This window comes from Pelophylax lessonae (assembly GCF_965119305.1).
Source record: "Pelophylax lessonae genome assembly, chromosome: 1".
NCBI lineage: Eukaryota > Metazoa > Chordata > Amphibia > Anura > Ranidae > Pelophylax > Pelophylax lessonae.
In genome coordinates, this window is record NC_138768.1 from 525187216 (window position 1) to 525201167 (window position 13952).

At 40.0% G+C, this 13952-nt stretch overlaps 1 protein-coding gene across 1 annotated transcript in view; it reads right to left on the minus strand.

The window, feature by feature from the left end:
* Positions 1-6853: 6853 nt before the first annotated feature.
* Positions 6854-13952, minus strand: part of LOC309564013 (neuronal acetylcholine receptor subunit alpha-7-like) — a 324105-nt gene continuing 317006 nt past the window's right edge. Inside the window, exon 10 of the mRNA XM_082268638.1 lies at positions 6854-7781. Within this exon, the coding sequence (XP_082124764.1) occupies positions 7257-7781 (525 nt within the window). The 3' untranslated portion in view covers positions 6854-7256. The remainder of the gene's footprint in view (positions 7782-13952) is intronic.

Genomic DNA, 13952 nt, shown 5'->3' on the forward strand with positions numbered 1-13952 from the left:
CCTCAATTTGTAGCGAATGCTGGCGACAAAATTGCTGGAGTATCAGGTGCTTGTCCGCGTAGTTCAAATAACGGACTATAACAAGCCGTGGGGTTTTACAGTTTTCAGCTAATGGTCCTATTCTGTGGGCCCTTTCCACTGTGCAGTGCATGCTAATTCCCAGTGCAGAGGGTATAGCATATGAGCATAGTGTGATCAAGGAGTCTGGTTTCATTGTCTCAGGGCCCCCTATTATCTGGAGGTTATTCCTACTGGACCTATTTTCTAGGTCTTCCAGTTTGTCTTGTAACAGTTGGAGAGCTTCCTTATGTGTTTGTATAGTGGTGCAGTTTTGCACAGTCTCCTCTTCTATGGAAGAAATCCTCTGTTCTGCCTCTGTAATGCGATGTTTGTGTAGGCCAAGTTCTTTATGCAGCTGGGCCATGCCATGTGCTACAGCAGTCTCCACTGCAGTGGTTATGGTGGGAGACAAAACCAGTGCCACAGCCTCTGCTATTTTGGCATACGAGGGGTCTGAGGTCATTAGGGCGGCCGTGGGAGCTGGAAATATGTTAGGGTCGGCTGGGAGAGAGAACCTCACCTCTTCCTGCCTCTACATCCTGATGTCTGCAGGCATGTCAGCGGTGGCTAGCTGGTCCGTGGCGGCGGGTCCGCTGGCCACGGTGGTTGTCGGAGCTTGCGGCTGTTCTACAAAACGATCCATGCCCGGTTAGGTACATGGTTATTGGGAGCTGTGCCCGGAGGTGTCTGGTCCCCTTGTGTGGTTTCATATGCTGTTTATGTGGCGGGTTCTGTGGGAACTCCAAGTGGTCACTCCCTCCGCATGAAGCGCCAGAACCAGAATTGTTCCATGTCTCTTCACAGAATCACAGGTGACATGCGGCTTTTGGAATGTTTTTAAATATCACACCTGTACACTTAGCTGGAAGCCTGCTAGGCATCTACTATCATCATTTGATAACCTACTTAAATCCTATATAACAGTGTTTAAATACCAAGGCATGTTATAATAATGAATATTGATGTATGTAAGTGCAGTGAATTTCAGAAGCTGAATCCCCTTTCTAAGTTCACTACCGATTAAAAAACAGTCCTTGCAGCAAAAAGTCTGCTTATTGAAAGTGCACCCCTCCCCTCATACAAAGAAACTAAGCAAAATAATAAAAAAAAAAGGAGAAAAAAATATAAATATATTTATCTTTTCCCTGGCTTTCACCCACAGTGCTTAAGCGAGGGTGATGCCAGTCTCTGGCAAGATGCTGGTAAATGCCCAGATCTCATGAGAACAAGCTCCTTCACTGTGTTTGCGAATCATCTGGTAAGATATAGGCTATTTAGCAATCTGAGGGATGTCGCTGTAAGGAAGATGAAGTCACCCCTGTAGTACAGAAGCAGGGGCAATTGATTGTTTTTCCAAAAGGAGGGAGAGGGTTATTGATTGGTTTCCAGGTGCAACAAATGGCTTTCAATACGTTGAGCTGCACACATAGTAGTAGTATGTTATAGCAAATCATCAGACTTCATTGTATGATGTTCCAAATGAGTGTAATTGATTGCCATTACAAACTTCTTCATGCTGTAAGCTCACACCATAGGGAGCCATTTGTTACACTTGTGTAGTGATCAATCATTACTCATGGAAATTAATTACTGCATGACTGAGCTACCCAAAAAAAAATCACCTGTGTGCTCTGCACTAATTATCCTTTTTTCACCTTCTCTTTAGTGGACGGAAATGAAAAGTGAATGTGAAAGTAAAGCAAGTATTCATAAATCATCCCTAGTATATCAGAAAGCATAACTGGTCATAGAAGGAACAATGTGCAGCTCTCTGCTAATCACCATCATTGATTACCCACCAGGAAATGTTTATGCTTCTGATTATAGCTCAAGAACAGTTTCTGGCTTACAAAAGACCCATGGGACCTTCTTTATTAGGGTGGCTGAGAAGATAGTTTCAGACAGCATTGCCAAAACCAAGTAATATTTAGCGATTCATAGCCTGAATGTGAAAAAGAACGATAAATTGGAAAATCTGAATAGTTGAGCAACTCTGTCTATGAAAACTTTTCTTCAGATACCTTGATAAATTAGGCCAAGAGATAATAGCATGCTCAGAATCAAATAGAGCTAAGTGGTGCTCTAGTGCGACAAAGAAGAGACAGGAAAATGTGTATAGTTTATCTTTATTCATTTAGGTCCATATTCGGAACATTAAGCATTACTTTATTTGACAACAATGTCAAACTATCTGTAGCCTGTAGTAAAATAGTAAAATGGCAAGTGTCGTGATGTGAACCATTTTTTATTATAACTGTGAAATTGTGATATTTTCCTGCTTTACATACGACTAATTCAAATCTAAACTTTCATTGGGAAACATACTGTATAGTTAAATATTGTTTAAATCCCATATCTCATTGTTTTTGTAAGAGAAGAATACAGGAAATGAAATGGAATTTTAGTTTAACCCTTTGTTTCAGTTTGAAATTGTGATTTATTGGTCAAGATAAAATAGAATAAGTATTATGTTAGTTCAGGTAAATAATATTCTGGTAGTTGAAGTAAAAAATGTTACTTAAGATGGCAAATTTTTGAAGAATATTTTCAATTACTTTCCAAAAAATCTGGGTTCCATTTCAGTATGAAGGGTTACCAGGTGGTCCACCCCTATTAAGAGTGTGCTCATGTACCAAAATGTGTGCGGTGTCTCAGATAGTGGAAATAGAGTCTCATCACCATGCCCACTGATAGTGCTCTTCAAGCTCCCCACCCCTATTCTTACTATCATGTCCACCTGATAGTCTACCCCACATCTGCATTCCAACTCCCCTCTTTTTAAAAACTGTACACTCCCTCTGCTCTTGCCATCCTACCATGGTGCCTGACCCCAGTCCTCCCCTCTTGCTCTCACCAGTGCACCTGTGCACACCACCCCTTTGATTTTACCATTGTGCTTGACCCCCCCCCCGTGATGTTACCACCAGACCTGAACCCCTCCCCCTTACCACCACATCAGAGCCCTATACCCCCCCCCCCCCCAACATTGCTTGTTCTAGAATGGGAACATTTAATAATATATTGTATGATATGACAGTGTGCCCCACAAAGCATAACAGAGTATACTTGCTATGCCTCAAGTTAGCTAACAGCCAATGCAAAACTTTGCTGGACATGACCAATACCATTCCAAATAGCCAAAATATTTTTAAAGATTATATATATATATATATATATATATATATATATATATATATATATATATATATAACCATTAAAAAGATTTTGGCTATTTGTAATAGTAACGGTCATGTCAAGCCAAGTGTTGCATTGGCTGTTAGCCAACTTGAGGCATAAAAAGTATACTTTGTTATGCTTTGTAGGGCACACTGATCAAAAATGGGTCCTGACGCAAAGCAACAGGTTCACTTCAGTGGTGGCTCCACTAGCAGTCTATATTTCCCTTCACTCTTACATTGACTGCTAGGAACAATGAAAAATACCTGGTACTTATGAGGGAATTATGTGACTCACGCTGTCCTTCCTCCCACCTGACAGTGCTTGCGTTTGGAAATTGGCTGCTCAGGCACCCAGCGCTGTCCTCAGCCCTGTGTAAGTTCCAAGTAGCAACTTTGAGCTTACAAAGGGCCCCTTCCAGTTTGGTGAATCTGACGCCAAACCAAACATAATGTTGCCATTTGCCACGCAGTATTTTTATTACTGTGCATTATTTGCTTGTTTTTTCTTTCTTGAAGCACATGTAAACCTTACCTGCACGACTAATGTTTGCTAAAGCCTAGTGTATCATAAGCAATTGATATTTATTTATTTTACAAAAAACAGTTTTTTAGCATTTTATTATTGTTGATCTCCCGAGCCCCACTACCTCTTTTTCTTTCTCATCATACCAGCAATACAGCTTTGTCCTCAATTCAGATATTCACCTTCTCATTGGATCCAGCGCTTCTGCTATGTGACCCGCTCTGACGCTGTCACAGCGTGTACACTGCTCTGTTATCTTTTGTCCTGACATCATTAGGTGCCGGTTGCCTCTTCCTGATTTAGGAAGCCCGGCCTTCAAATAATGCACGGCAGGTCCACCTCCTCCAACTTCTGTGAATGAAATCATGGGTTGTGATGTACATATCCAAGGAGGTTTTCTCAACGCTGTCGCTTAGGCGAGAATGATGTCTCGGGGGTGGGATTGGCTTTTAAAAAAAATTATGCAAACAAACAGAGAATAAAAGTGTGCCCTGATTTTGTATGCAGAGGGGGAGGAGGGCAAGGATGTCAAGTGCATCTAGGGGCTGAAGTTCTGCTATATAGAATAAGTTCACCTTTTGTAACATGTTACACCCATATTCAGGGTGTAACATGTAGCATGTTACTAATGCACCGACCCCTGCACCCCCGATTAACCATTTTTACAGGGGATCCTCTCCTCTCGCTCGCTGTTACAATCTAAAAAAAAAAATGGCAGTGGGGGACTCTGCCCACCCGACCGCATCATTCATTCACACTGTTCTGTGAATGGAAAAGCTACAAGTTCCTACAGCCTTTGCGGCTGTCGGCTGTGGAACCCTCTGGCAGTTCATTGATTCTTCCTGTCAGTGTGAAACTGCCTGCCCATACGACGTAAGGGCAGATAGCTTACACGGACAGTCTATTGGAGTCTTGCATGGCGCCTACGATCTGCTGATCGCGGGGGCAATGCTTTCTAGGCTCCTGCAAAAAAAAATGTGAATTTATTATTTTTGAACTTAGTGAACTTAGCCTTTAAAGTGATTGTAAAGGCTAAAAGTTTTTACCTTAATGCATTTAGCTGCAGTTTCCACCCCCAGCGACCCTAAATACTTACCTGAGCCTTGGTCCAGCACTGTGCCGAAGAGCAGTGGCGCTGCTCTCTCCACATTGGACTCAGTGAGAGCAGCAGGAGCCATTGGTTCTTGCTGATGTCAATCAAATCCAATGATGAAGGAGTGGGGGCAGGGCTGAGCTGTACTGTGTGTGTCAATAGAAGCACACAGTGTGGCTTGAGAGATCCAGGAGTTCCAACATTGGGACTCCAGTGTAGAAGGATTGATAAGTATTGCACAAACCGTTGCACAGAGCAGGTAAGCATGTTTGTTATTTAAAAAAAAAAAAAGACTTTACTAACACTTTAAATATACTTTAATGCGGAAATTCACCCAAGAGGGGAAGTTCTGCTCTTCCTCCTTTACATTTGGCACATTATTTTTTTCAGATCTATTGCACTCAGTCCTGTGAAGGCATAACGGTGCATTACCACTGTGGTAATGGCCTGAGAACAAAAGGATTGGAACAGCTCCCCAGTCTCCTATCTGAGATCAGTACTGGAGGATTCATTATAGCCTGCATGTCCTTCCGTAATAGAGGGTCCTGGTTCTCTGGTAAGAGCACATCCTTATTTGGTGGCGGTGAACACACACTGTGGAGAGAGTTTTGGATTGAGATATGGAATCTTTTTTACTGAATATTATGAAGCTGGAATGTCCAGCCTAATCTCAGACTGTCACACTTTGGTTTTGTCTATTGACTTTTTTTTCAATTGATTATCATTTAGCGTAACACCTTTATTTAATTAACATTATTTTTTTTTGTGCGGGAGCAGGTACCTGATTTTGACAGGTACCTGCTCCCTACTTCCGGCCAGATCACCGGAAGTTCAGACCCCCATCCTTCCCCTGCAACCTTATGGAACACATGACACATGATAGGTCCCAGAAGATTGCAGGACCAATCATACAATGCAGTGCAGCTCACGCATGTGAGTTGGAAGCTGGCTGTGAACCTGAAAGGCTTCACTGCCGGTTTCCCTTGGTGAAGATGCTGGTGCCTGCATCCGAAACTAATTGAAGAATTGACATTGCTTTATCCAGTGGCAGGTAAGTGTCGAAAAATGAATAGTCAGCAGCTACAGTATTTGTAGCTGCTGACTTTTACATTTTTTTTTTGGGGGGGGGGGGGGGCTGGAGCTCCTCTAAGTTCAGAAAAGATGGTATTGGACAGATCAGAAAAATTTTCTGCATGCAAGCTGAGTTATAAATGTTTGCAGTATTTTGTACGCAGAAAAAGTCAATAAAAAATTCTTAATGGAGTATCTTGCTCCTAAAAAATATTTGTATCTTCTAGTTGCTGCTAAATTTGAATTGGTATGAAATGTCTATGAAGGAGAACAGAGGTTTTTGTTAAAAATGTAATTACATGAAAAACCTAAGGGTCCTTTCACACGGCCGCTCCGTGTGTCCGCAAATCATCCCATCTGTTTGCGGATGATTTGCGGACATAATGTAAGTGAATGGCACTGCGGATGTCAGCGGAATACCATCCGCTGACATCCGAATTTCCTCCTTTCAGTTCTGTTCCGTTTTTTCGAATGGAACAGAACCCTATTTTTTCATCCGTGTAAAAAACGGAAAGGAAGGAAAATCGGATGTCAGCGGTGTCATCCGCTGACATCTGCAGTGCCATATACTTACATTATGTCCGCATATCATCCGCAAACGGATGGGATGATATGCGGGCACACGGAGCGGATGACACAAATGTCATCCGCTCCATGAAAAAAAAAAAAAAGTCCCGCAGCGGACTTAAGCAGCGGTGCTGCCGTGTGAAAGGACCCTTACTGTATATAAAGTATTTCGTTGGCTAAAGAACTGTGTATCATAAACAACTGCCATTTTTTTCACTTGAGTTTGGGTTTACATATATTCTTGAAAAAATGGAGAGAAATAAAGACTTTGTTTGGCTATCTAATATGGAAAAAAACATCTATATTTATACCATTTTAGGTTTTTTAAATGTTATATTTTGATGGGAAATAAATTGTCTGATAAAATAATGAATGCAGTTAAAATAAATTATACAGTTTAGTGATCTGACCCCAAAGTATCTATTGATACTAAAAATGCCTTTGATTTTGCTAAACATTGAAACAGATAGACAAGCCAGGGCAGTTTTTGGGTCAAAGGTTGGATAGAATGATGTTCCAATTTCATATATTTGGAATTATTTTTTCTGCTATGGGACACAGAAGCATATAGTGACACTATTATGGACAACATTTGATGTTAAATATTTTAACTAAATGGTAATATATTTTTCAGTTTATTTGTCACTAACACAGTTATTTCTTAATTAGTTAAAATACGTTTTATAGACGTAACGAGAGCAACAACAATTAATTTCTTTAAAATAAATGTTTGCAATTGCAACCTAAACATCCTGATGCTTTCTCATGTGAAGTCCTTGGTAACTGCTTCTATAAAGTTTGGTGCTGACATCAAGATGGTAATTGTGCAGATAATGGCGAAAAGTGAGAAAGCAACAAGACACAATCGGTCGATAACTGCAGCAGCAAACTTCCACTCACTGCAGATTTCTTCTCCCTCATCCTGGTCTCTGAAACGCCTGGCAATATACTGCACTTCTTCTAATATCTTCACAATCTCTGGCATACTTTCTCGTAAGCATTTCTTTTGAACAAGGTCACTGTCCTCCAGGGAAGGACATGTCACTCTTCCACACATAACTCCAGAGTCACTGTTTGGTGGACAACAAGGGCTTTCCAGGGTGTGGTAACCACAGTATAGGTTGCCATTGTTGGATTGGTGTGCTGGTGCAATATTCATTTCAATGCTGCTAATGCTGGAATGGTGGTTATTAGGGTACACATATCTGCAGGGGATAGGCCTCTTGTTTTCTCCAGGCTTTCTCATCCTTAAAAACCAAGCACACCAGTTGAGCAAGATCACCCGTACCTGAAGTGACACAAACAACATACAAATCTAAATTAGTGATATTTCACTCTCCACATTATAAGTTATATTCAATAAAATTCTACATAGGAATAAATGCAAAATGTTGTGTTGCTTGCTATTTATTCTAGAGGCCCACAAGTTAGAAATGTTTTATTGTTGGTGGACTTATACGTTTTTGGAGGTGTTTTTAACAAAATACTAATGTTTATTTAACTGAAATCCTGTTTTGGAATTAGTAAAAAATCCAGAGTTGATCACCTACTGCAGGTTTAACAAACTTTAGATCATGATCTACAAGTAGATCACGGCCAGATAACTGGTAGATCATGGTCTGGGCTTGCTGAACCACCATCCCAGAGCATCAAACACAGTGCAATGCAGAAGGACTACTTGTAAAGTTGGAGCTGTAGTAGAGAGTAGGAGCCTCATAAGCCGATGCCTCTTCTGTAGTGAGGGCTCCTGTCCCATGTGGAGTGGTACCAACTGCACTCCATCTCTTATCCCGGCTAGCAGTCTCCAGAGTGGTGCAACCAACAGTAAATCTTCAGGTTAGTGTGAAGCAATACACTGGGCATAATAGTATACTGCAATTAAAATTGTCTATGACATGCACAAAATTCAGAACATCAGCCAACGAAACTTGAAAGTTATGAAGTCCAAATGATATGTAATATTCACCACGGCTCAACTGAAAAATTGTTATTTTATGGGAGATCTGACACTCCTACTCTATGGGCTTGTTCTGACTCTCAGTCCTCATCCAAAGAAGTTACTTTAAAATGCAAAAATGACCTGTGACAGCCAAGTCCAGAAACCAGAGAGCCTTTTTTTAAAAAACATAAAGCCTGTAGTATATTACAAATTGATTCATGGTTTGCTTTGATTAAAGGCTCACAGTTTTTGAACAGAGCTGTTAAGGGTTGTTTTTGCATTTAATGTAATTTTCATTGCTGGGAGTTTTTTTTATTACAAATGTCTATTTAACTACACTAATAATGGAGACAAATAAAAAAGCAAACCTCCAACTAGACTCCAAAATATATTTTCTATGCACCTTTATAGGCTGATTTAAATAAGTGAGCAGCTGCAAGCTGTAATGTGCTCTTGAAAGACTCCATTCATTTCTGTAATGAATGTAGTTGCCATTCAGACAGAACATGGATGAGATCAGGTACAGACAACTCCATTCACCTGAAGAGTAAAATGGAGTTGATTATGATAGTCCATAACAAGCCCAGCCAACATAGCAGCAAATGATGGGCACGGAGTTGAGCCTTGTCTAAAAAATGCAGCTCACAGCTTGTATGAATGAGCTCAATTTAGTGTTCCTGTACTCATATTCAGCATTAAATGTATTCATTAATTGTATTAAAAATGGAAGCTGAGCTGGTTTGCTCTATCCTCGATCAAGATAATAATGGGCATGAAGAGATGGAGCTGGGAGTTTCAGCAGGGAGATTCCAACAGAAAAACACACTGTTATAATATAACCTTATTTTAGCAAATAGGTCTATAATCCTTTGGATAGCTGATTTTCTGTTTTTATTTTATAATTCATAGTTAATTCATTCTTTTACTTGTCTTTACGGATCTATCCTTGGCTATTGCTGGCTGAGGTATATGAAACATTAGTAAAGGTGTTAGTGCTCTCAGACTCAAAAAACAATTTACAAATAAATCACATTAACTTTTAGCTAAATACAGCTCTAAGCAAGAACTCTTGTATTCCTGGTTTATATCCTGTTTAGAATATTATGACAATGTAAATAAATTTACATGAGATAACGACACTCATCCTCCACTTTATTAGGTAGACCTTGCTAGTACAGGATTGGACCCCTTTTGCCTTCAGATCTGCCTTAATTCTTCGTGGCATAGATACAACAAGATGTTGGAAACATTCCTCAGAGATTTTGGTCCACATTGACATGATCATCACACAGTTGCTGCAAATTTGTCGGCTGCACATCCATGATGCAAATCTCCCATTCCACCACATCCCAAAGGTGCTCTATTGGATTGAGATCTGGTGACTGTGGAGGCCATTGGAGTACAGTAATCTCATTGTCATGTTCAAGAAAGCAGTGGTGAGATGATTTGAGCTTTGTGACATGGTGCATTACCCTGCTGGAAGGAGCCATCAGAAGATGGGTACACTGTAGTCATAAAGGGATGGACATGGTCAGCATCAATACTCGATGCTCAATAGGAACAAAGGGGCCCAAAGTGTGCCAAGAAAATATCCTCCACACCACTACCACCAGTAGAAATGAAGGAGAAATTGTCAGCACACCACCAGCTGCTAGGAAGATGAATCCTTTATTAACATACATCAAAGATACAAAAGATACAGAGATCTCAGTATCCTATGTACCTTTGACGTATGTTAATAATGGATTCATCTTCCTAGCAGCTGGTGGTGTGCTGACAATTTCTCCTTAATTTCTACTGTTGCAGTGGTGGTGAGCCAAGGGCCAGCCCCCACAGAACCGGGATTGCTCATTTGAGCTGTGGTTGTCTTCTCATTTACACCATTACCACCAAACTGAAATGTTAATACAAGGCAGGATGGATCCATGCTTTCATGTTGTTTATGCCAAATTCTGACCCTTCCATCTGAATGTCGCAGCTTAAAATCGTGCCTCATCAGACCAATCGACATTTTTTCAATCTTCAATTGCCCAATTTTGTGAGCCTGTGCAAATTGTAGCCTCAGTTTCCTGTTCTTAGCTGACAGGAGTGGCACCCAGTGTAGTCTTCTGCTGCTGTAGCCCATCTGCATCAAGGTCTGATGTGTTGTGCATTCTGGTTGTAACTAGTGGTTATTTGAGTTACTGTTGCTTTTCTATCATCTCGAACCAGTCTGCCCATTCACCTCTGACCTCTGACATAAACAAGGCCTTTACGTCCACACAATTGCAGCACACTGGATTTATTTTTTATTTTTCTGACCATTCTCTGTAAACCCTAGAGATGGTTGTGTGTGAAAATTCCAGTAGGTCAGCAGTTTTGAAATGCTTAGACCAGCTTGTCTGGTACCAACAACCATGCCACGTTCAAAGTCACTTAAATCCCCTTTCTTCCCCATTATGATGCTCGGTTTGAACTTCAGCAAGTCATCTTCACAATATCTAGATGCCTAAATGCATTGAGTTGCTGCCATGTGATTGGCTGATTAGGAATTTGTGTTACCAAGCAATTGAACGGGTGTACCTAATAAAGTGGCCAGTGAGTGTATATTTCTACTGATCAGAGCCAAAAAGGGTGGTTGATACCTGTACAAGCAAAAGCCACCTGCTTACCGCTACCACCTATACTTCAGATTTAGAATACTTTATAACCCCATAGAGAAAAATATAAAATATTGGGACAAGTCTGCTGAGCCTTATAAGAATTCTAATAATGACCCTAAACCCTTAAAAACCAAACCATTTTTAACTTAGGTCAAATCACTTAAGGAAAATTTTTAATTGGCTTTTTTAGGTTAGTTTTTGTTTTTAATATTTTATTATCTATTATTTTTTACACTTTTTTGTTTTTTAATATTTATTTTCTGTCCCCAGTAATTTAGTTTACTGAAGTGGAAAAAGAGATATATCGTGGTCTGGCTAATGATCTAATTTCCTATTCCTGTAACCCGGTGCATAAAGGTGGTGAAGGAGATATTCCACTGTTTGGTGGTTACCTGTGACCCCCGCAGAGGTTCTGATTTTTGGTGAGTGCGGACCTAAAAGTGGGGAGCACGAGTGGATCCACTTGCATGGATTAACACCAAGAGATTGCGTTTATTTGCACTTATTTTTGCACCTGTCACTTTATATGGATTCATGAACTTTTTGAATTTCTAGAATTAATTGATATTTGATGTATTATTGTTTTTGCACTTAGAGCACTTTAATATTGAACTTGTTACATGTTTTTGATTAATATATTAATTTTGTGTCATTTTATTTTGCACTTAGAGCACTTTATATGATTATAATGCATTGCTTTCTGGCCATTGGATCATTGGATTATATATATGATTTGTATGTTCATTGGAGGTTTTGGTTTATCTTTTTAAGATTTTTTATTTTTATGTTCTCACAGCACATTGAGCACCGTACACATTACACTTATACATATTTTTAATCTTTTTTTTTTTTCATATCAATTCCAGCATTTCTCACACTTCTAGCCAGCGCCACCTATTCCTCTGTTTAAAATTTAAATCCAATGTATTTCATATGTGAGGTAGGCTGCGACCTTACTTTACAAATCCTAGTGCGGAAACCATACCATTTAAAGAATATAGTAAAATAATAATATAATAATATAAAAATGATATAATATATGATAAAATATAATAATATAATACTAATATTATAATAATAAAACAATAATTAAAATAATAATAATTAATTAATAATATTAATTAAGTGCCAAAAAAGGGCATTTTGCATTGTCAGGAACTAATCTCAAAATACTATATTTAATTGTAAAATTTCTCAATCTTATATGTACAAAAGTCATTCTGACCAGTGGCAGGCAGGAACTATAGCAGATTTTGCTCTTCATACAAAAAGCAACCTCATATATTATATTGGAATCATTAGCTATTCAATCATGTTTTCTTTTTCTTTAAGCCTCATGAACGAGCTTATGAGAGGTGATGTCAGTCTAGAAATTGCAGTATATGCTTTTTACCTGCTTCATGTTCCATCGAACAGAATTTCCTAGCTAACCACAGGCAAAACGTGTTTAGCTTTCTTGCTCAGTAAAGCATCAGAAAAATTATACCTCGCATTGTGTTCCTCACTCTAATCCCGCTGGCAGGATTACACACAGTGCATTATTCAGTTTACTCAGCAGAAATGGAGCCTACACAAGGGAAATCGTGTGTAGGGTTCACAGCACAATCGTTTGTTGTTATGATGAGAAAGCTGCAAATAAACTTTCTACAAGTGAGCCTGAGGGGGTTGCAATTGTCTTGTCATATAGGCATTCACGCAAGTGATTGAAAAAAAAGCAATTTTCTGGAGTTTTCAGCCAACTTTCTGTGTCTTGGCAGCAACTATAGAAAAAAAAAATCTATGGTATTGCAATGTGTTATTATTACCTCAGCCATGTTTGTTGAGGGCATGCCACTTTGCTGTGGATCGATCAGAGGCTTATTTGGTTTGTTTTATGTCAACTGCTTTGGTCCAGGACATTTAAGACCAAAACTGACAAAAGCAGAGGATGTATTTATTACATTATTCAAAGAGAAAATAGATTGTTTTAAAACAATTTATGTTTTAAAGCGGAGTTCCGGCCTCAAAATCAAAAAAATCGATTTTGGGCCATCCGCTTGCTGAGGGCCACCTGAAAAAGAAATGGATGCTCCCTTATTTTTTTGGTCACTTACCTTGATATTGAAGAAAATATACTCACCTTCCTTCCACTTCCTCCCTCTGCGGCCCGTGCCATCTCTTCCGGTTTGCGATGACTCCTGGGAGCTAAACGTCATCGCTCCCAGGAGTCAATGCGCCTGCACCGGCCCCGCTCGTCACTTCCAGTGCAGGAACGGCATTCCCTGCTAAACAGCTTCTGGGCATGCCAGAAGCTGTGCAGGGAAGCCGCGCCTGCACAGGAAGTGACGAGCGGGGCCGGAGCAGGGCATTGTGGGACTCCGATGTCACCGCAGAGGCCGCAGAAGAGGACGCGCTGGCTTCAGCTGCCCACACCTGAGATGGCAGCGCTGGAGAAGAACTTTTCAAGGTAAGTATTTCCTCTTACAGGTAAGTGCGACCCGGGACAGTTCAGGGGCTATCCATTGTGGAATGTACTAGCCCTGACTGTCCCAGGGGTATTTTTATCTAAATTTGACCCCCGAGGCCGGAACTCCGCCTTAATTTAATTTTTTTACGCTCATTAATTTTTTTATTTTTATAACAGTCCTACTTGATTGTATTCCCTATGAAAATGTTAGCTGGAGCTGTCTACTGGCTAGTATTGATGCAAAACAGTCCCCTTATCTGTCTATAACCAATTATTTATCCATAGTCTACTGTAGGATAGTAGGACAAACCACAAAACAATTCTTCAGATCTACCCTTTACAAAATAATCAGGAGTGGGTGACTGGGGACAAAGAGAATGCAAATGTATTAAATACTTTCTTCAGCTCTGTGTATACAAAGGAGCATGGGGG